This window comes from Micrasema longulum, unplaced genomic scaffold (assembly GCF_059751315.1).
Source record: "Micrasema longulum isolate JH-2025_06_02 unplaced genomic scaffold, ASM5975131v1 h1tg001219l, whole genome shotgun sequence".
Taxonomy (NCBI): domain Eukaryota; kingdom Metazoa; phylum Arthropoda; class Insecta; order Trichoptera; family Brachycentridae; genus Micrasema; species Micrasema longulum.
In genome coordinates, this window is record NW_028278406.1 from 1 (window position 1) to 25540 (window position 25540).

At 31.7% G+C, this 25540-nt stretch overlaps 1 protein-coding gene across 1 annotated transcript in view; it reads right to left on the reverse strand.

Moving 5' to 3' along the window:
• Positions 1–519: 519 nt before the first annotated feature.
• LOC148276410 (metabotropic glycine receptor-like) overlaps positions 520–25540 on the reverse strand; it is a gene marked incomplete at its 3' end in the record, with an annotated part of 86576 nt that continues 61555 nt past the window's right edge. Inside the window, exon 7 of the mRNA XM_088234301.1 lies at positions 520–682. Coding sequence (XP_088090427.1) covers positions 520–682 — 163 coding nt within the window. The remainder of the gene's footprint in view (positions 683–25540) is intronic.

Genomic DNA, 25540 nt, shown 5'->3' on the forward strand with positions numbered 1-25540 from the left:
TCTCTTCTCTTCATAGTACAGTTTTTTTTTAAATATTTTTTTAGTTAATCATTGTTTTTAATTTTGTATAAAATCATAAGATTCAGTACGTCCATGTTCTTGTAATTTTCTCAAAGTAAACGGTTTGGGTAGATAGGAAGAAATTGCCTTAAGGTGATTAATTTATTTTTTGTTTTGTACACTATTTTGTGAAAAGGACCTAAATTATATTGTTATGGTATTTGTTACAATCAATATGGTTGAAAGTTTCCGCAAACATCGTTTTGTAAAATTTCCACTGAAAAAAAACGTTAAAATTGCATTTTTTAATAAAAAAAATATAAAAGCGCCATCTTTGAATACTTAGTTACATATTTTCGTTTGAAATCACCTTGATGCAATTTGCCCGCCCTTATATGTATATTATTATGTATATTGTATATATATATACAGTGGTAAATAAATAAATGAGTCGAATGTCAGTTTAAAAATTACAGTTTTGAATTATCATTCGTCTCCCATCTCGGTCGTTGGTCGTACCTTGCATTTCCGCTGTTTGAAGACCACCACCGCCATTGCCACCGTGAGCGCCATGCACGCCGCCTGCGCCGCCAGCAGCGCGCCGCGCACCAGCGGGTCGCGCCGCACGCCGCACGCGCCGCTGCTCGTGCAACTCTCGCACGCCGCCGGGCACGCCAGGCATCTGGGAAAAACAATCAAACACTTGAAACATGCTGTTGTTTCCAACAACTAAGCGTCGCGTCGTGTCGTATAAAAATAAAATTAAAAAAATATTGCATGCTTGCAGACGAAGACTGTGTTTCAGCCCCTGGGAAGTTATAAAGATAAACATATTTCAAAAGAGATGAAAAACATTTAAGACAAATAAATGTGGAATTCTGGGCATTTACAGAGCTTATGACCTGTCATTGGATAGTTTAAGTGGAAACTTTTTCTTTTTTTTGTGAAGACAAAGAGCCTTTATTGAATCCTTTATTGATGCGGGAGAGTTTCATCTGACTGAACTATTTCACCTAAGAACAATTCCTATTTGTTTATACTTCTTCTTAAACTAGTTGGTCTAATCGATAATATTTTGAGCCTGTCGAAATGTCTGTAGACCAAAACTGGATTACACCCCCTAGAGAGTTATAAAGATGAACAAAGGGGAAAATGGTTAACGTTACACAGTGTGTAAAGAGGACACTTAAACCAGCCAATACCAGGTCATAGACCCTGTAAATGTTGAGATTTTAAAATTACCTTTTCTTAAATGTTCTCCATCTCTGTTGTAGTATGTCAAATTTTATATCCCAATATCAAAATAAAACTATATGAGGAGTATCCTCCATCTGATTTATTATTTTCTAATTTATTTTATCTTATTTATTATTTTGCGTTTGTATTTAAATTTTAATATCCATTTAAATATTCACTTTAAATATGGGTAAAGCATAAAAGAAAACTATTAAAGGTATATAAATGTTCTTTTTTTGCCAAAAAAATATATATTGAATATCTTAGAACGGGGGCTGTTTTAAGTTATCACTTTAACTTGTAACATTCACCATTTTGCTTATGTTTGGACATCCGTATATATTAATTGGGTAAACTTAATACAAAATAGTTATCATAAATAAAAATACATTAATCGAACACAAAGTCAATGAAACGATTCCACAGACAAAAATTATTAAGCGAAAAAAGATAAGTATGTGTATATACATAGAATTAAGAATAGTCCAGAAACCGCATACGCACATCAAACAGAAAGCGACTAAACTACTCATAAATGTGTAGGTTTACGTTTTGGCCCATTAGTTTCTTTGTAGACGTCGCTCAGTACAAAACTCCTGATTTGAATTCAACTATGCCGTGTTGTGTCCTTTTAAAGTGTAGAAATACTGCTAGGATCTTAAAGAAACAGGATGGTATCACATTTCATGTGTAATTAGCAAACGAATGTTTAAGTAGCAAATGCATTACTTAAAAAAATAATTATTTTTCCATCTGTCAGATTGTCGAAGAAACAAAATGGAAATTTCGTTAGTGCTGCCAGGGTAGTAAATTTTTTTACCCTACTTTGCTCATCTAATGAAAGAACTAATGAAAATAAGACCTCGGGTACAACAACGCCGTGGGGAACATTTGAAGGACATTATCTTTAAAATATTAAATATTATTTAACATGATATAAAAATATCCGTTTTATGTGAAATAAAAATGGTTTTATATTTTAAGTTCAAAGTTCATTAATTCAATTACTCTAATTAAATGACCCTTTACTTTTATACTCTGTTGTGTCAATCAATGTTTCCGCGTGCACAATAAAATTTTAAAGAAATTAAAAGGTTGCTTTTTTTTTACCTTACGTTTGTGTTATGATTATTTTTTTTCCCACAAGCAACATCACGCGGCGACAGCACGAATGCGCGCGACGAAAATGGGGCATAGTGGGGGGATTATTGGACACAGTTCGATGCATTCAAATATGATTCTACGCTCCTTCTGGACTATTCTTAATTCTATGTGTATATATTTACGGGCGTGTATGTGACATACTGACAAAACATTACGGTTGGGGGAAGTGAAAATATGAAAAGTGACAAGTGGTGGTAGAGGATGAATGAAAGAAAGTGGGAGTGTAAAATTGCATTTTATTCACGAAAATAATAAATTCGAATACCGAATTAATATAAAACTTTTGATAAAATACTCGTACACTAAATTCAGGCATGAAACAGCAGAAACGACCATTTTAATGTTATTCTTTTTTATTATCTCCAGACTTATAGTTTGGAAATATCTTAATAATAAATCAAATTAAACCATCGATTAGTGTGCTTATATTAAGGAATATTTTGAAAATCAACTATTTAAAAATAGCTGATTACTCAATTGTACAATATTTGTTACAATATGGTATTGTAGGATGGGGTGGTGCATATGTCAATATATTAAACCCTCTTAAAATAGTACAAAGCTTAATTATTAAATTAATTTTAAAGAAACCCTCAACATTCAATACGGAAAGTCTATATAACATATTTAAGGTTCATCCAGTAGACACCCTTTATAAAATAAATTCCATTATTCAAATTTATAGAGAAGAAAAAATAAAAGAATTTGAGATGAATAAGTCACTCAGATACCAAAATAATATTAAAATTCCTAAATTCCACACAAGTCATGGTCAAAATAACTTTGTCTTCAAAAGTGTAAAAAAATATAATAATCTCTCCAGTGAACTAAAAACAATTAAAAATAATATATCAATAAATACATTTTAAGTAAATCTAAAGAAATTTTTTGAACACCTGTAAAAACCGCATTTAATGTCAATTAGTATGAATGTATGTTTTTTTCTTTACATTTTTTTTCTCATATACTCGTTAACCTATTCAAAATTATATTAACTCTTATAAATAAACAACTATAACAGTGTAAGTTACTCTCCAAGCACAAGAGTTAGTCTCTTTTTTGTAGTGTTACAGTGATAACATTTACTAGATGTATAAAAGTAGATCTGCATAGAATTTTAAAAAAACATTTACCTTTTATGAAATTTATTAATAAAAAAAAAAAAAATAAAAAAAAACTATTTTTACATAAAGGCATTAAAAACAATATGTTTAATGGTTATGAATTCGCAAAAACGTTTGATTGGACATTACACTGATAATAATCTAAACAGGCTAAAATTGCATTGAACATTTCTAATGATGGCACTGCCACCGATTAATAAAATTGTACGAGTGTTATTTTATACAATACCTAACTCTGTAATTTGGTAAGGCTATAAATAAGTTGCTGCATATTAATTAATTAATTAATTTGTTTATTCTGTTTATTTACGCCCAATGGGCATTTTCGCATCAGGTAAGTATGCAAATAGATGCAAATTTACCGTTAATTTGCCATAGATAAAATTGAACATCAAATAACCCCGTTTGAAACAACAGTACTGTTTTTTGCAAAGGTATACGAAAATTTTATATGTTATATCATTCCCATAATACTATGCTTAAGTAAGTGCAGTTTTTATACTCTATTGAACTCGCGATAGTAAATAATGAAGCTAGCATAGTAAATAATAGCACTAATCATAACTACCGGTAACGCTTTCCATATGTGATTCAAATTCACGTTACGAAAAGGTTTATAAGTTCCAATTACTTACGTTGGTTCTTATGTATGCACACATCATACACACATACATTCATACAAATATGAATAGCTATTATTGTTTATAATGATTGTATTCACTGTAAAAATGACCTTATTTGAAACAGTTTACAATAATTTATATTATGATAAAAATGATTAATTTGTTTCACAAATCTAGACAAATGATTCAAACAACTTTTGAAAAATTACCAATTAAAGAATAAACAATACATGTATTTGAGATTTCGGATTATCCCATCTCTGTTGCAATCAGATGTAAAAAAATGATATTAATCAAATCTCCTAATAGCAACATTTCCTTTTATGCCCAGAATGTGTAGATTAGTCAATTCGTCACTCAACTTCGAATTCTTTGGGATAGATCTTCCAGTTTTTCGTGGATCTATTCGTCATTATCACAGTGGGGGATGAAGATGGTTTGGCAAGAGTTAGCTCGAAGTCTTATATATTTATCGTTTTTATGAGTATATTGTGTACCATTATTTTATTGCCTTGTTTATCGTTGCTACATAATTTGATGTTCTAAAATGTTTTAAAATACAAACTATTAAAAGTCAGTAATAAGACAAGGGCAAAAAACTAGAATAAGAAATTATTAATCTAAACAAACAGATTCTACGTTAAACTAAACATTTTTTTAAAAATTAAATTTTGTTTTGATAGCCTACCCCTGTAAAACAGCTGTCACGCAAAGTTAACAAAGCATACCTACGTAGAGCCTAAAAATTCTGTTTTTTTATTTAATAGATGTTGAATACTTTTTTGCGTTTGAAAATAGAATTTTGAAATTAAGCCGCTTAACTTAACTTTTATATTACGAAAAAACTCAGGGTGGAGGGTGAAGGGGAGAGAGGGGTTTAGAAGTATACTAGTTATATATTTATCATCTGGGTAGGTTGTCGACTCAGAGCTACCACGACTCTGCACTTGGCAGGTTGTTTAAAGAACAATGGGGAAGCTCGGGGGGTACAAAGTGGAGCCTAGGCTGTGAACGTGATATATACGTGATATCTACTTGATATTTATATGATATGCAGAAACTACACATAGTCTTACGTTTACGTACTTCTCTAGTATAATGTATGGAACTTTGTAATTCTGGGCGCCTAGCCTCGCTTGTGATATATTCCTTTCAAAGTACCTAGAAAAAGTTGTGATGTAAAAATGGAAATTAGTAGTTTAATAAGAAAGGTTTCTTCTAAAAGTGTAATTATTTTATGCTCAAATTTAACAAGTGTTTTGTGTGCCTTTTATACGTTTTATTATTTTGAACCGAGTGGCTTCCGTGGTAGTATTGTGGGCTCACGGATCAAGGGTCCGAGGTTCAATCCCACTTTATCGCAACTCGATTCCAATTTTTCCAGCACAAGTTATTAACGACTATAAGAAAATGGTTAGAAAATAGATATATTTAGATAAATAATCTGATATTTATTTAAAAAGCGATGTATTTTTTATCACCAGACTCGTGATGTAATGGTCAGCGCGTTTGCCTACAGAGCAAGAGGTCTCGGGTTCGATTTCCGATTTGGTTGATATAAAATGTTTATTTAAAAGGGTGTTTTCGCACCAGAATATTTCATAGTCACCGGACTAGTACCTAAAGCGTAAGACTGATCATCTTATCTTCATGCAACAAAAAAATTATGAATAAATAATCAGTTACACAAAATAATCGTTACTACTCTCGCTTAGTGAGAGATGTGTAATAAATACAATAACTTATTAAAAATAACACAAGCAATTAATTAAAAATAATACAAGCAATCAATTAAAAATAATATCTTTATTGTTTACGTATTTATTAAATTATTTTGAAACTGTCGCAGTAAATATAATTTAACATCAAGTTTCTCTTTCCACACCAGGTGGTGCATAGGGTACTAAACTGGTACACCAAATTTAGCGTATTTCGATCATTTGTTACATGAAGTTAAGGTGATCAGTCTTACCCATCAATTGCAATTCCAGGGACAGTGAAATATTTTAGTTTGAACCGCCTTTAAAATCAATGTCTCACGTTAACCTCGGACCTCAAGAATGGTAGGCGATTAGAACGAGATAAACTTATCTCCACTCGATTTCCTTGTTTCGGGTTTTTTTGCTGAGAGCTGCCATCGACTCGAAAATACCAAGGGTTATGGTTCTATTTCACTCACCTGACTGTGTTCTTTATCCGCCTGAACACAGAATACAATTTATATTAGATTAAAAACATATTATGTTAAATTGAATACAAAATTCAGCCAAACAATAGATCGAAAATAGCAAAAGAATTAACAAACGTAACAACGCTATTTAAGTAAAAAGGAACCTAGGTCTACATTTATTTGTTTCATAATTTTTATATAACAGCCATACGAATTAAGTTGACATTTATTTTTTTCTTATTCTTAAAACTGGTTGGGTATTGCACTTCCTGCCCAATCGTGCTGGAATAAAAATGATTATATAATTATTATCAAATACAGCAGCATATTTAGATCCAAGTCCAAACTTCTCGTATTACTTTTGTGTAAAGTAGCGACATACAAACGTATAATATACACGGTGTTTCGGGGCCAGACCGCGAAACTTCAAAGGAGCATTCCTCGTGGTAAACTTTTTATAAAATCCTAATAAATTTTTTCACAAAAAACATTTTTTTTAGAATCTCAAAATGGAGATTATAAAAAATGAATCCCTTACACAAACCCCTACCCCTCCCTTACACAGACTTTTTTTTGTTTTTAAACCCACAAGTAATCCATTAAAACACGTATTTTTGTCTTTTAAAGTTTCCAATTATTTAAAAGAAAATATGTTTTATATAGGTACAATAATAGAACGTGTCATTTAACAATTAATTTAATACAAATAAACAGAAATTCCATTTACTTGTTAAAAAACGGCTTCTGGATTTGGGTCTTGAAAACTGCCTTGAGATGGTCACCCAAACCAAAACTATTTGAACTCGGAATTATTGTTGCAAGTCTGCTATTTATGTTTTATGTTTATTTCCATACAGTTTTATCTATTATTATATATGTTTGGATCCCTGTATTAAGTAGCCTTACGTGTCATGTACAAGGCTAAGGTACTCGGAAAAATTCGTTTTTGTTTGTCTTGGAAATGGGATGTTCGATCACTGATTTTGGTTTATTACCTTTATGAGTTTAATCATCATTGTTGCAAAGTTCAAAAACAATAGCGCGTGATTACTACTTTTAACTACAGTGTGGATATCTGTTAAGGATATTCCATCTTTCCTGCATTCTGCTTCAAGATTATGGCATTATAAACTGAAAAATAGGCACTGAAAGAACAGATGTTCGATACTTTGTGAAGAAATATCATCGCATGAACAATAGTCATCATTTCTTCATTTAAATCTATATAGATAACTTCTCATAGCTCCGTATCCGGTAAAAATTTGGGTCGTTTCGAAAGTACTTTGATGATGACGACGGAAGTTTGCTGCATCAGCCAGTGTTATCTATTATATTATATTAATTATGTACTAGAACATTATATAAAAATAATTAAAATGAATGTCTCGACACGGGTTATGGCCAGTGCAATGTTCATATAGAAAAAAAAAGTATAATGTTTTATGTGAAATAAATAAATAATTTGTAAAAGAATAAATAAAAAATCAGTTCTCTTAAATCGAATAATTCGAACCCATAAAAATATCCGGTTTTTCAAAACAAAATGTAGACAGAACCTCAAGCATGATAGTTAAGCGCGCTGACCGTAGGATCACGGGGCGGATAACATATTTATGATAATAAAGACGTATACTGTAACATATTTTATTAGTTTATTCACATTAATTATCGTTTGGATGTTTACAATTATATTCCACAAAGTTTAAGCTAATGGCGGAAACTTTGAGGCCGAAATTATTGCCTATGGAAGCGGTTTCATAAACATAATAAATATGGGTACCTAGTATTTACTCTTGGCGATCTACCAAAAATCCCTTCCCGATATTTGATAGATCGAGATCAAATTTATTGATATTCCTGACGCATACGATTGGAGTCTGACTTTATTATATTATAGCTTTACTAACCGAATACATTCGCCTTCGGACTACCTAGTAAATCACCATGCAGTGATGTTTCATTTGCGTAATGCTATTACTGTTCTTAATGCCTAACTGTTTTTATGGTCAACTGTTCCTACCTACTTTCACATAAAAACACCGACACGCAACTCAACCCAGAAAGCAACTACCATTACACGAATGGTGCATAAAAGATCTATCATCAGAACAAGTTAATAAAAATGGTATTATAAAATATATCGTTGTTTGAATGGAATACCAGCGTTTGCAAAAAATATACATTTTACGAAAAAGTGTTTCAAATATCAACATATAATAAAGAAAAATTTTGAGAAGGAAATATGGAAGTCTAGGCATTTATAGAACCTTTCAAGGTAAGACTTCAGCTCTTTTACTTCACAAAAATCTACAGATGGACGAATTGAAGAAATATGCATGTTCAAAAATAGGCAGAATAGTAAATGTAAAGGGTTCGAACTGTCAGTAGTATAGCAGTGGGTCACATCTTGCTGTAGGGTGTGATTCTATTAAATGCTGAAAATGCCCAGTTGCATTCCTCTGGCAACACTACTGACTAGTCCAACTCGTTAGCGTCCACGTCGCGAACCCCGGGCAATGGGATCACACTCATAACGGTGTGACCACAACAGATAGCGAGAGGATGAAAGGCGAGTTTCTGGCGCCTCAAAACCAGAACCAACCAGCTAAGGGAAGGTAGCCTCGACAGAAAAATCCACCAGAGAAGGCGATAGAAAACCACTCTGGTCATCTTTTCCCAGGAATCACTATATGGCGAGTACATCCAACAAGCAGTTGCCCTGGCCTCGCAGAACCGAGAAGCTTTCGGCATAGTGATCACCAACTAAACTTGCCAATAGCGGGTCATAAGCCCTTTAAATGCTTCTCAAAAGTGCTCTCCATCTCTGTTATAACGTGTTGTTTAAATGACTCCCTGGGAAATTCAGTCCTCGACTACAAATATTCTGACATACTAAAAAAATATTAGTTTCAAATATTGTTGATAAAATTAAAATGATAATTCTTTTACATAAATGGGCAACGGAAGTTCAGCGGTTTAAAAAAAAAGCTTTGTTAATAGACTATGAAACTTAGTCAAAATTTATTTTTATGTATTAGCGGTATAATTTTTTTAAGTTTTGTAGTTTTTAAACTACTCCACCTAAGATGTCACAAGTTCTTTCAGTAAGTTTTACTGATTGGTGGGTTGAGTTTCTGTAAACCGAAAAACTATCACATTACTCCATCATTGGTTGATTCGGAAGAACTAATGGCGTCGTTTAAAGTAGTTCATTTTTACATTTTTTTCATACATTTTCAAGAAACTTCGCCGGACAATTAAAAGTCTTAATTTTTTCCGCGTTTTGGACAATATTTTACATATTTAATTTCCCGTAACACTAAACTTCTTCACTGTGTTAAGCACAAAATATAAATGAAAAACCTATCGGTACACAAAAAATCCTAAAAATAAAAAAGATATTATAGTATTTTCTGGAGTTTTCTAGTGGCTGCGGAGCAATCACGATAAAAATCGAAATTTGTGCTGTTTCTTAGTTCACCGAAAAGGACTAACAAATTACTATAAGCATAAAACATTCAACAGTGCTTTGAGCGTGTCCAAATGTTTGTAGATAGGCTGGATTTCCTCACTAGGGAGTGATGTAGATCTAAATTTATTGGAACAGAGGGAAAGCATTTTTGAGAAGGGAATATTGAAGTCGTGGGACAGAATGGTGAATGTTACAAGTGACCACATTACACACTGTGTAACATTTACCATTCTGCCTATGATTAAACATCCACATTTTCTCAAGTCACAAAACTTCACAAAAGTCAGTTCGGTTGAAAATGGGTGGAAGAGTTGAGGAAATGTGAATTTTTAAACACAGGAAGGAAGGAATTAGGGGATTATTCCTTTTAAAAATAAATAAAAAAGTAACAGAAAGCCTTTTTAATACCCTTTTAAGATCAAATTTAAAAGAAAGTCAAGGTCGCATTTTTCGCACATCCATCGTCGTGGTTTTACAATTACGACGATATATTATTTTGAGCAAATTTCTAACAAGCCATTTTATATACCGTAGTTTAAATAGATACATACATATGTTTTCAAAGCCGAATACATCTAAAAAAAAAACACAATAAATAACGATATGTATTTTAACAAAGCATCAAATTTTATACTGAGAAATTTTGAACGTATTCACTCTAAAATGTGATTCAGTGACAACATTTTAAAATGCTTACATAGGGTAACCAATTTTCAATGTTTAGTAATACTAGCAATTTCGATTGATGTTATTTACGACAAATTTGTTTCGGATTGGGTATTTCGGATTGGTTTAGCTAACATATTTCTAAATCGGTTAGAACTTATTTTAGAGATGCCATCATTTAAAATGTAAATACTTCAACGGTGCAATGGCGTCACAAAGATGTTTTTTCACTCAAATATATCATAGAACCTAGACAGGAAAACAAAGCATACGACGGATCATCTTTGTTGGCCTATGATCGCGAAATACAAATGAGTGTAAGATAAACATAAAACAATATTTATTATATTATGTAATATTAAATTATTTTCAAAATACGAATTATGGTCTTCAGATCAAACGTAAACACAAAAACTGAATAATATATTCCTTATACTTAGACTACTTTACATCAAATGCATCGTCAATGTGTATAGCGTAGGTCTCTTTCAGATAAAAATCACAAAAGCTTTATTGTGTTTTGAAATAAGATAAATGTACAGGTAAGTATCACTCCCCGCGATATTATGTATCTAGTTCCTCGTAAGTCAACGTTTGATGAAAATATTGACATTATGTCCAATATGCTGTAATAATTCATTTATGATTTGTAAATGTTAAACTTGTAGATGAATTTAAAAAACACAAAGTTAGTGCTAAAATATAAATTTATTCATAAAATAAAACTTTAAATTTTGTTTTTTAACGGTAAACAGATCTTGTTGTATGAAATCCTCAGATTAATGAAAATAACTCAACATACTTTTAAAGTTTGCATCTAACAAACTGGTTGCATTTTAAAGGATAAATTGACAAATTAATAATTAAATACTGTAAAGTAGAAAATTATCAATGAACATGTGACATTTTCCCATACATTTACGATGATTCCAATCTTTATTAACCCCTTCAGATCTGAGTTAATTCCTGCGGATATAAAAAATATTTTTTATCATGTGTATACTAAAGGTAAATAAATGTAAAATAATATTGTTCGATTTTTTATTTTATTTTTTATAATTTAGATATTAACGACGTTTATTTTTTTGCAAACAATGGGTCGCAAACTAATAATCAACCTACGAAATTAATTTTAAATGTGTTAGTATCTTGCAATACATGTTTATTCAATCAAATTTATTTAATTTGACTAAACTACGTTTTTAACTTGCCTAACATAATTTATAAGGATGACAGGAATTTGTCCCAAAACAAACAACCAGCCAGCCATCTGTCAACGTTAAAAACTAACTTTACTGTTGTTTAGTAAATAACAACATTGATCGATATTATTCCTGGTCGATTACCTTTCTTTCCCATCCTTCCTTCGACCGATCCTTATAATACCTACCTTTCATCAAGATAGAAGATATTCAAAATCGGAAAATTTGGATTTGGAACAAAACAGTACAAAATTTTGACATTACATTGGATTGCATAAAATTACAAACATTCTTAGATTTGTCGCGCGTCGTTGTAAACATCGTTACATTTCATAGTCTTATTTTGAAATAGAGCAATCTCTTAATCTGTCTTCGTTGGAGAAACGTAGAACTGAGATGGACCTTATATGCATTTTAAAAATACTTAATGCTTAATGATGTCCCATCTTTGTTGCAATCAATTTCTTTTCATATTCCCAACCGTGTCACCAGAAGTCAAAATCTGCTATTTATAAAATCTTCTCAGAGCAACTTTGGTTTTTATGCCCCAATGTCCAGAATGTGTAGATTAGTCAATTCATCACACGACTTGGAATTCTTTGGGATGGATCTTCCGGCTTTTCGTAGATCTCTTCGCGACTAAACAATGTGGGATGAAATTGGATTTGCATGGTTTAGCTCAAAGTTTTAAATCTTTCGTTTTTTTAAATATATTGCATACAATTATTGTTTTGTCCTTGTTTGTTTATGTTATTTTTGTTCAGTTTCTTGCATTTACTTTTCTTCATGTAACTGTTGTAATTGGTTTAGGCCGTATATATAACAAATAAATAAATAAAAAAATAGTCAATTACATCATCCAGTGCTCAAAATTGAAGAACATTCACATCGTATTAAAGGTAGGTCCATATCATTGTTCCTTTCCTTTATTAAAATATTTCCAACCTTTCACATAACTGAACGAAATTCGCTTTTCATTAACAACTGTGTGCTGATTACCGACGCAAAAAAAAAATATGATCATAGATTCGATTTCGCTTATTATAATTTTTTTAATACATATAGGCATTAAATTACCTGAAATATTAAACCCCCAATTGACTTCAAAAAGCTATGAATACATTTCGTCTTTAATGTGATAGGTATATTTAATTTTAAATCGAATTACCGATATGAATACGTCCTTTGAAATCCCATTTCACAGCCTTTTTACATAAAGCGGGGTGAGTGGAAGGGTGCGGAATTAGGTTTGTATTTGGGCAGAAGCAGGGCCGGTAGGCGGAGATTCGGCCATATAAAATTGAGTGAGCAAAGTCATAAAATGTAGATTTCCCCAGTTTCCGCCACACACGAACCGTTTCCGTGGCAGTTTCTACACTGCCACTGGTGCCAACTTGTTTGCGTGGAAATTTTATGGCTATTGAAATTCGGTTTGCTTTCCGAAACGGTATATGTTTACAGTGAAAATAGAGGCACGGGCTTTTCGGAATTTGGGTTTCATGGCGACACCAACTGCGCTCGCATACAATCCTTTACACCTTGTTAAATTCGTAGGCACATTATTAAAACATAAATATCGTTCGGTATTTTGCCATTTAAATAGCTTTTTATTACTAACATATTACAACAAAGATAAAGAACATTTAAGAAAAGGTAATATGGATGTCTAGGCATCTACAGGGCTTATGACCTGTCATTTGCTGGTTTAAGTGGCCACTTTACACACTGTGTAACATTCACCATTCTACCAATATTTGAACATCTATATTCCTTCATTTCTTTCATCTGTTGATGTTTGTGAAGTTAAAGAGCTGAAACCTTTATTTATGGGGGTGGGATAAATCTAATAGAATTATTTCACCTACATACCAGGCAACGCCTGAAGTTGTTTTTTTTTTAAATTTCTTTCTCTTTTTATTATGTTTTTTACTCAAAAATCCTTCAAATAAGTCATAATGGTATAAAAAATAGTGCATCAAAATATTTATTGTATTATTGAAATATGCCCATATTAATAATATTAAGCCGAACTACATTATATGTCGATAATATTATAACGTAGGATACATAGTTTTTTTTATAAATTATTATGTATTTAAATTATGTACTATAAAGAAAACTTAGTAATGTTTTATATGGTCAACTATTTTATTTACGATAGGTAAATGTACAGTAAAATCTAGTTTATTATAATTAATTTAAACATTTATTGTGATCGAGGTGTTTTTCCTTATTTCATAGAAATCTTATATTTTTTTAAAAGTTTTAATAACATCATTTTTATTTGTACATCATTTTTCATACTTTATAGTGTTTGTTAATTTATAATATTGTAACTACTCATTTTAAATTTATGTTATTTTTTTCTTTTTACTTATTATGTTATTTTTGTGAATTCCTGTGCGTAAATACGTATATAAATAAAAAATGTACAACAGAAATCTCTTCGATCAACTGAAATTAGAACTTTTCACTAGAAAATTAAATTTCTTAAACGTTTTTCTAAAAAGAAATGAGAATAACATTAACTATAACAGATTTAACCAATTAATATTTCCGAGAGCCCACCAGTAATATTAAACTTGTCGTATTGTTCCGAATAAAATGAGAACTAACGTAGTTAAAATATTTAAATACCTTTTTAACAATTTAGCATCATAAAATAAAAAAAGCTGCTTTAAAACAAAGTTATAAAGATGCGGTCTAAAGGTTATTCCTCTGTTAAGTATACTTATATTATGAAGAAACATGTAAAATATAGTAAACGACCCCTACATTCCAGGGACAATCAAATTATTTTAGCAAACATAATAATATGTATTGTGACAATACGTGAACAAACAGATCCGTTAAAAAGGTAAACCTTTTGTTTGGAATATTCTCCGTATCTTCATAAAATATAAATAAAGGAAATTTTAACCAAATATGCTACAGTCAATAGAGATAAATCGTTTTATGAAGGAAATAGGGAAGTCTAGGGGTTTAATTCAGTAATTGTCTATAAAAATCTCAATACTTATCAGACTATATTTTATAAATATGATTAAAGTCTATCTTAAAAAAAACTTAAATACTTTTTTTTGTTTTATTTTCGATTGATTTATTCACAATTTTGAGACGAAGAAATGGAAACCCTTCTTTTCAAAATAGACTTATGTAAGACAAAAAATTTAAGATACATTCTTCTTATAATCCCTTTTTGATTCCATAGCATAATAATAATAATAATAATAATAATAATAATAATAATGATAATGTTTGGATAATTTATATAGCGCCATTTTTGTGAAAATCACCTCAAGGGCGCTGTACAATAAATAAATATCCCAACACGTCTTGCAGCTACAGAGCGCATGGACGGTTGGGATTCTAGTTCCTCGTCTCCAATTATGATATATTACAATTATGACATATATGAGCTAGATAACAGAACGTCTTGCAGCTACAGAGCGCATGGACAATTGGAAATCTAGCCCCTATTTACATTTTTATTTTTTATTTTTTTATTCGACAATGAAGTTTGGAGTTTAAGTGATATTTTAAAAACGAAATAAAAAGCAAATTTATAAAATTAGAATTTAGATAGCAACAAGTCTTGCAGCTACTGAGCGCATGGACGGTTGAAATTCTAGGCCCCATGTCTCATAAGTGCTTTGTTTCATAAGTTCATTCGTATTATATATTCTAATGCAATCAAATCGTACTTCTCTCTCGTTTCTGTCACAAATGGACTATGTGACTCTAGAGCTAACTATTCAGTCCCTAGTATTTTTCATAACTTTCTTCTTCTCTTTCCCACTTTTAATCTCATGGAGTTAGGACTTATGTCTCAAATAATGTACAATAAACTTATGTATGAAAACAAATAAAAATAATAATAAAATATCTAAGACGTGTAAAGATACTTTAAAACTTATTTACTAGAAACAGTCACAAAAAAAAATTAAGTCAAAATGGGAAGAATTATAATATTTTATTCCTCGCCACCTCTGTGATGCAGTGGTCAAGATGCTTCACTCACGCGCGGAAGGTTCAGGGTTCGATTTCCGGTAAGAACGCAAACATTTAATGTGATTTTTCTCGAGCCTGGGTGTTATGTGCTGTAATTTATCACTGTAATTAGGCCTCCTGGCCTGTTGTTGAGCAAAAAAAAACCAACAAAAAAACGTTTATTTTGACAAAAACGCGACAGTTCATTTTTAACATGACTTTTTTCACATAACTTTTTGTGGTGCAACTGGCCCTAAATGATGTTGTTAAAATGGTAGATCCTTTTTGGTATCATAACCGTTTATTATTTGCATTACTGCTTATTAGACTAGTGGGATTATATGACTGTCATGTACAGACACGTACATGTCACGTGCGTTAGATGTGGCACTGTTATCTCTCGTATATTGGAATTTTCATGTGGCAACATCAGGCAACCCTACAGTTCGGGTAATTAATTGGGTAAATACCGATTACAGAATTATATTAGTGTGTATTCACCTTCACCCCGACGCACCGCACCGCTACTAATAAGGCGTCCAAAGACAATAGGTAAATAAATCAATTTATTAGTACATAATCTTTGCCTGATTATGCTTTTCCATAAATAAAATCGTAAAATCAAATCTATACTATATTTAGTTATTTACAATAAATGGTGTATTCAAAATGTCCAATCGCTGTACGATTTTTTCCTGTGCCAAAAATGTTACGTGTATCTTTTTTATTTGAAAAATTATTTGCGTTCTCATGATTTATCCAAATATTTCAATTTTGCGGCCATTTTCTTTTAGTCGTAAATAACCATGTTAAAAATGGGAAACATGTTGCGGTACCCTACTCGAACCTCGGACCTCCTGCCCCGGAGTCCGCGACACTACCCACGGGACCATAACCCGTATCTTCAGAAATGACAGTATATATATTTACATTTTTTTAAAAATTCTTTAAGATTTTTGTAACTTGTAATTTATTTTTTTACCGATTCATTCAGTACATTTAGTTTCAATGAAATACATTTCATTTTATTATATACGGATGCAAGTAAGAATAAAATAAAATGCAAGTAAAAAAAATAAGTCGGACCCGCGGTGCAGTGGTCAGCGCGTTTGTCTAGCAAGCAAGAGGTCTCGGGTTTGATTCCCGACATGGTTGACATGAAATATTTATTTAAAAAGGTGTTTTTACACTACGACACTTCATAGTCTCTGAACTGTCTCCTGAGGCGTAAGACAGATCATCTTTCCTTCATGTGACAAAAATGATTAAAATACGCCGCGATTGGTCTACCAATGCAGTGTCTTATGCACCATTAGGAGCGGAAAAAGAATCATGATGAAAAAAAAAGTTTGCACAAAAAATAACGACCTCAAGACAAGATCTGATGTATTTTAGTAATTGTATAAATGCAGAAAGACTTACACCAAAACAGATTTCAAAAATTCTCGAGACTACAATGCGACATACGACACAATCGGAAGGTTGCCATTAGTGGATACAAGCCATTGTTTATGCTGTGCTAATCGAGGAACAGCATGTCATATTTTTTTGTTTGCGTCGGTGTGAGTTTTGCCAGTTATTTGTTATTGTTCCAAAAATGAATAAAGAAAAAAATATACATTAATTACCTTCTTTTATTTTCTACATCCAAAATTGATTGATTTTTCAATGCTTCTGGTAATTTGCGCTGTATTCTTAATTTCCCAAGGAGCCCATGAAATATTCTTATTTTTTCTTTGATAACAGATTATCCATCTTGTGCGTCTAATTACATGTCACCCTCTACTGGGTTTCCCGGGTTGTTCAAAGGTTCAAGTGGTTTTACCCACATACTCGTCTAAACATTGATATCGCTCCACGAAGCAAATAATCAATGTGACGAAGGTACGAAGGTTCCTGGCGAAGGTAACTGTTCGCCCTCATACAATTATACGACCATTCAATTTTATATAAAAAAGAATACTTACTTTCGAAAACTACTCCGATTCGTACTTCACTTATGATTCCAAAAAAGTAACACAGAATCGAGACAATAAAAAATATAGTATTAGTTCAACTATGGAAATGCATGAAAATATTACCCTAAAAATCAACATAATACTAATATTACATCATATTTCAAATACTCATAACTAAAAAACAAGTCTCTTTTTTTTTCAGTAGAAATAAATATTTGCGTTCTTATGATTTACCCGAATATTTTATTTTGAGGGCCATTTTTAACGTGTTGGAAATAACTCAGAAAATGAGAATCAAGTTGGGGTAGGCTGGGATTCGAACCACGGACCTTTGATCCATGAGTCCGAGACACTAGGCACAAGACCACAACCCGATTATTACTGATAAAAATTTGCTCGTAAGATTACCACGTCTATCAGAACACTCGTTGGATTCATATACAGAGTGATTTGACAAAAAATGCAAAAAAATATTTTTACAACAATTAAAATGATAACGTACTAATTTTCATGAACGTACCAAAATTAATTATCAACTGAAAAAACAACGTTCCCAGACGGTTCTATTAATATCTGCGATGTTTTTTTCTATCTCCTTGTGTAAAACACAGCCGATTTCTACTGTGCAACGACAGTATACCAGAATTCCTTGCTAATTAATGTTAAGCAAACATAAGTCCAGAGTTTACTTCTTCCACTCCTTGACTATGCGGATGTATGTTATCCAGGTGCTAACTCTGAATTACTTGATAAGTTAGAACGATAACAGAATATTTGTATTCGTTATATCTTTGATCTTCGCAAATTTGACCACATAACCGAGTATCGCACGCAACTACACTGGCTCAGTATCAGGCATATAAGAAACATTCACATTCTATCTCTTCTTCACAATATTTTAAATAATCCAACCTCTTTCAAAATACGGACTATCTCTTCGTTCTAGTAACGAGAGAACCCTTTTAATACCCTGTCATCGCTCTAATTTTTTTGCCTCCTCTTTCACAGTCGTAGCCGCTCGATTGTGGAATAATCCACCCACTAATCTTAGAGACGCCCCTTCTATATTTACATTTAAGTCAAGATTGAAATGTCACTATCTAAATATTTAAATTGTTCCCTTATCTTTCTTCTTTCCTTCCCATCCCCTCTCCTCTCTTCATAGTATAGTATTAATTTTTTTTTAAATAAATTTTCATTTTGTAAATCTTTGTTTTTAATTTTTGTATAAAATTGTAAGATTCAATATGTCCATGTATTTGTAATTTTCTCAAACTGAACGGTTTGGGTAGGTAGGAAGAAATTGCCGTAAGGAAATATGCCCGCCCTTATAAGTATATATATTGTATATGTATATGAAGTATCAAATAAATAAACATACCATATAATAAAAAATAAACGGGAATTTCTAATTTGATATGCCCGCGCTGCAACAATCGGTATTTGCAGTCACGTTGTCAGCACTGTTTTTGACAATCTGTTTCAATCAAGTTTGATGGCAATCGGCTGTTCAGCATTCTGTCGGCATCTTTTTGAGTGACTCGAAAAATTGCTGTGTGGCGATTTTTACAACGAATAAAAAATTGGAACAACGAGCGTGCCTCAAATGTTGTGTTGCTAATAAAATTTCATATGCCGAATTATTGAAAATGTTAATTAAAGCCTTTAGAGAATCGCGTTTGTCGAAAACACGGGCATACAAATGGTACAAGAGGTTCAAAAACGTTCGTGATGCTTAGATGATGATAAACATACTGGACGTTCAACAACGTCAGTTACCGAAGAAAACATCGAATCGGCAAAGGAGATCAAGTTGAAAAATCTATGCGTCCCAATCGGAGAGCTTGCTGTGTTATTGAGCATCTCATATAGATCAGCAGATCAAAATTTGACCGATGTTTTGGGCATGAAACGCGTCGCTGCTCCCCTTGTCCCAAAAACACCGAATTTTGACCAAAAGCAGCGTCGAATTACTGTGGCTAAAGAGATTATTTCAAGATGACCACGATAATACGCCATCTCATACAGCGGTGATTTTTTTGGAGTTTTTAGCCAAATAATTGACTAATGTCATCAGTCAAGCATCTTTTTCTCCAGACCAGGCCCCGTCTGATTTCTTTCTTTTCCCAAGACTAAAATTTATATTTAGTGGAACGCGCTTTGAGACGATTGATGCCATAAAAGAGAATTCGTTGCGAGAGCTTAAGGCCATACCTTTGCAGGCCTATGAAAAGTGCATGGACAATTGGATTAACCGTTGACATCAATGTATCGTCGCAAATGGCGAGTATTTTAAAGAAGATAATAAATAAATCTATTGAAAATTAAAATTTTGCGTTTTTTTGCCAAATTCCCGTTTATTTACAAGGAATATTGGCATATAAAAATAAAGTTATAAAAACGCACCTACAATATTAAAGTACATCCATATCCATACTAATATTATAAGTATAATTCCCTATTTGTTTGTGTTTCTTTCACGTCGCAACAGATCGACCGATCAACGTGCATAGGAATAGCCGGAGAGCTGGCAAGGGTCATGGGATATTTTTTATCCCGAAATAAAGTCTTGGGAAATTTCTTGGTGGAAAAATAAATTAATATTAAAATAGAAAAACGATGCTACGTCGCCATAAATTAACGGACCGTCGTGTTTTGCAAGGCGAGAGTTGGGGGACCGACAGTCGATACAGGTTACTTTTTATTCCGAAAAAAAGAGAGTTCGAGAAAACAAATTAATTAAGTAAGTTCACCCTTATACCACGCAAAGGAAGCCGCATGTAAAAGATAGTATTTATATATTTAAAAAAAAAACAAACTTCTTATTTTGTATCTAATAAGAAAAACAGATTTAGAATAAGAAATTTAAACTAGGGTGGAAATAAACAGGAGGGTAGCAACAATAGAACATTGACCGCGTTTGGCGCCCACAGACCTGACTGTCCGATACAAAATACAAGTCCGCCATTACCAGATGTGGCGAACAAAAAACAGACATGTGGCCAATTGATATATTTTATCGCTCCTATTTTCCCTGTCCGGGGAAAACTCAAATAAAGTAATGAAAATACAAGTGAAATATTACCTCTTTTGTAAATCGGACGAACACTGAATCGTTAAAGGCGCCTAAACAAATAAATACCTTCCATAACAGTTTAATCGTTGAAAAACTTTTTTTGATTTACCGGGAAGCATAGTGATTACTCACAAATGTTTGTAACGAATTTCAGCCATTTAATTTGTTACATTATTCAAAACCATTATTTCGAAATCAACTAAAACTAATTAAATCCGCCTTAAATTAAATTCTCCGTAGATTAAATTAAAAAATAACATTGTATCGACTTAGTCCGACGCGTTTTTATCTTAGAAAAGTGTTGGAAATTACTTTTATTTTGTTAATAAAATAATTTCTTAATCAGTTTTTTTATTTTTTTAAAGAAACATTTGATTTCGTGATTTACCCAAATATTTTCATTCTCGTACCATTTTTAACTAGTGGTTATAATTCGGAAGTAGGAATAATTTTGAAAGGCAAAACACATTGACGTTAATAAATATTAATATATTACCACTTACCGGTTTTTAATGTCTACCGATTTAATACGTGCCCGTCTCTTCTTCGGGACGGTCGCTATATTAACGTGTAAATACTAAAATGCAAAGTCGCTACAGTATACCCACATATTTATTAAATGGACTGAATAAGTCTGTTAATAAACAAATATGTAGCATTATCAAAAATATTTTATAACATGCACAATTTAGGAATGCAGAACAGTTTTAAATATGCAATAATAGCATGTAATTATTACTTAGGGGTTTTTAAAGGATCAGTGTGGATTAGGGAAGCGCAACTATAGTGATTTAAAGATTAATTAACTATAGTGAGACTGGTATGTCTCGAAACTGGTAGACATTAAAAAATCGATAAGTGGTTGCATACTTATATTTACCTACGTTAATAAAGTGAATTTAAATTCGTACATTTTTCGAATAAAAATGAATGAACATAAAATTCCACGCCACACATATAGGTAAATAATCGAATTGCGAATCTACCACATTAGGTTGTTTTATTAATCCTGCGAGGGGGTAGATGTGTTTTTAATCGCGGGGAAGTTGTTATGAGGGTAAACACCTTCAATAACTAACATTCCTCCTTTCTCTCACCCCCGTGTAGCCATTACCCCACCTGACCGCGGTCTTTGGACACGAGTAAACATCGATACACTTTCCTAATGTAATTAAGCAAAGTATTATGAACAATCGAATGTAAACTAAACGCTCAGGTAATTAAGAGAAATTTCACCCTGAAAATTTGTTTGCTTGGGATTACACACACCAAGTACGTATACTCGTATATTGTGTACCTACATTCAACAATATAATATTATGAGGTTTGATAAAAAAAAAAAAAAAGAATTTGAATACGTAATAGGGAAATATCACATACCTACTACGAATACGGATAAAAATATATCAAATAGATCACGAAAAATCAACTGTATTTTTAAAATCGACATGGATGATGGGGAGAAATTTTTTCATATATAACTTTAAAAAAGAAATTATAATGGTTTCAATCAAAGTTCGAAATAAACACGAATCGTGACTTTAAGGGGCGTGGCCAATGCAATGACTGTTTTTGCGGAAATTCAAAATTATACATTTAAAAATATTTTTTATGCTACTGATAAGAATTAAACAAATTTTTTTTTTACTCGACAATATTTCATAGACCCTTGAAATATTACTTTGAAATTGTAAAAAAAAGTGATATTTCCCTATTATAAGAGTCTATTTTTTTTCCTTAATTGGCATACCTGTTTACAATTATTAATCTGTCAATTTTCGGCCATTTTGGCCAAGACTAGTCCAGAGCGAAAATGACGGAGCGCCCGCTCACACGACTTTTTGACAAAAAAACAGATTTCATTAATTCATATAGGACTTGGCCTCCTGGGACTTTTTCCTGTTCCCAAATATAAATATTAAACTGTACCATGCGCGAGATATCTCGCGTGTGGCACCTAAAGGGTGAAAAAAATGTTATACTTTTAATGAATATGTGAACGACGTAACTGAGTGAATGTATTTAAAGTTAATATTGTAAGCACTAGGTATGTTATCATGTTTAATATAATCTTTTAAAGTTTGGTTTGACTGTAAAAGATTTTCAGTGGCATTAAGTACACCATTTAACCATGTATACACGAATAAATTGTTTTATTGTATTGCATAATATGAGGGTACTATTTGCGAATCAGGAAAAATCCATATCTCTTTATTTTTAGCAAATCACAAAAAACTGATACAATAATCGCTTCAACTTTTTTTTTAGATTTCAAATTTTTACTATAACCAGTTAATATTATATGTGACTAGTGATGAAACAATCATGATTATGTCAACAAGGAATCGTGAAATAATTCACTTAATTTTGGAGATTAATAATTAATTCAACTTTGCAATACTCTACTAGAGGTTGCCATGATTGCAATAAACGCAATAATTTGAAAGTCAAATTCTTACAAAAAAGCCGTGTTTGTTATAGTTACTGTAAACAATTGAACGTAAAAAATAAGTTTAAATTCATACCTTACTTTGTTAAAATTTTGGATTTTGCCGAGTTTGCAAATAATACTCTGATATTGTGATTAATAAAGATTTTTATTTAATCCATTAGGGTTAATAAATTCACCTGTCGCGACAAATCGATATTTCGATTGGTTTAAAATATAAAAAGATTGGTTATCTAGCCTAAATATTATGTTATATGCAAACGGAAAAATAAACTGTAATCTGATATTAGAAAATATATTTTGAATTGTTTGCACGTCGCATTTCGTTGAAACCTTTTAGTTTTCTTTATTCTTATGTTCTAAGCAAATATAGTATTTTTTATTCCAATATCTGCGACGCGCCGACACACAAGAGTCTACAAAAAAGCCTAAAGCTAGCTTATATGAGTCAGAATCTAAATGGTACAATTTCTTGTGCAGTTTCTTGTACAACAATTGTTGTACCAACTCCTGGACCACTTAATTTGCAGTTTTACACTGGAAAATATCTAGGATTGAAAATTGCGCGTAAACATGCGCCGTGTGTAAATGTTTTCGGCGCCATGACAGATAACGGCAGTTTTACAGTTGAGGGAACGAGCTATTTTGTAACAAAACGACTACTGACAACTAAAAATATATTATTATTTGATCAGCAATCAACTTCAGGTTTCTAAAACATCAGGGATCATTTACCTTATTGAAAATCAGTATTTCCATATAAGAAAAGCAAGCGTGAAGTTAAAAAGCGCAGTAAAACAAATAAATCCGAGGGTGACATAAACAACACATACACGTTGACCGTTGAAGCTGACAGTTAACAGTATCAGAGATCTGGGATGCACGAAGATCTTTATTCAAATATTTGTTGAAAAATAGGACGTGTTCTAATTTTTCTGAATTTGACCACATATCTCACCCGATTTAAGTATTACATGACGCAATATTCATTGGGTCAAATCTTGCATAAGATTTTGTACCATTTTCTGACCCATTTATTAAGAGCTTAAGTAACATTGAAAATAAAGGTTTTGTTTCTTCGGCAGTAAATGAATACCTCTGAAGTATTTATTACAAACCTAATGCTATTCCCTTCATACTGTTTTATTACACCAATTATCTTGCATTCATCTTTGAATTTATTAACTGATGTGTAAAATAAATATTTAATACGATAATTCGTTGTAGAATAAATTAAGACGTTATTAGTAAGTTGTATATAATAAACATCAAATATGTAGGTTTATTGAAGAAACGGTTGAGAATAATAGTGCGGTTGCATGTAGAGCAAAGTTGTTAAATTAAGTTGTCTATTTTGTTCTGAATTCATTAATCGTTTATGTCTATCATACTTTCAACACTTAATGCATTGCCGATATCAAAACAAGTGGAATACTTTACTAAGAAGAGGTAGACAGTATATTGATACTGCGGAAAACATTAATATCTTTGGAGACTCGTAAAGTGTTTTCAAGAGGAAGATTTTTCATTTATTGTTTCCCTAGAATTTTTTTTGTAAATAACTGCCTTTTGTTTTATTTTTTCTCATGTTTTTTTTATCTCAACATTTGTATTTTTCCTATATATGCCCTTCCTGCCTGTTTTTAACAGAATCGTGAATGACCATCGGTTACTATTCTTATTAAAATCTATTTTTAAATAAGGGAGATATAAAGGATTGAATTCTAGCCATTTGAACAATGCGAAAAACGATCAATTCGTGATGCTTTCGGCTGTTCCTCCCAAAATGTCAATGATTTTCACTGAGCTAAATACAGCTACCTATTTCTATAAGTCATATTTTGTTTAATTTAATTATTAAGAACTATTTATATACCAATCCAAAAGGGTTAATTTTATCCGCAACAAAACAATTTTTTTAATTTGATTTAAAAAATGCGAATCCATTTAAAACGACAAATCAAAGAAAAAGTGCGATAAAACGAATGCACATTACTGATAATTGATATGTATGTAGCTCTAAAAATATTTCCAACATTGGATTATTTCATTGATAAATTCATTGAAACAATACACTTAAACAAACACCAATTAAATATTTTCTTGTACCACGTTGTCAAGGGGAAAATTCGATTAATTTTAGTACCAAATAAAAAACACCATTTTGTAAAAATTATTTTTGATTTTTTAAATGTTATAAAAACAACGGATCGAAAGTTTTAAATTTAATTATGTGAATACGTACGAAAAAAAAATGAAACATATTGTATCTATGTATCCTACAGAATCGCAGACTTTGCAAAATAATTTATTTTGTATGTACAGAACAGAAATACACGTCCGGATGTTTTCACCTATTTTTCCCCTTTCTATTCCATAGAACCAGCTCTTTACAGCGAAGAGAAGAGTG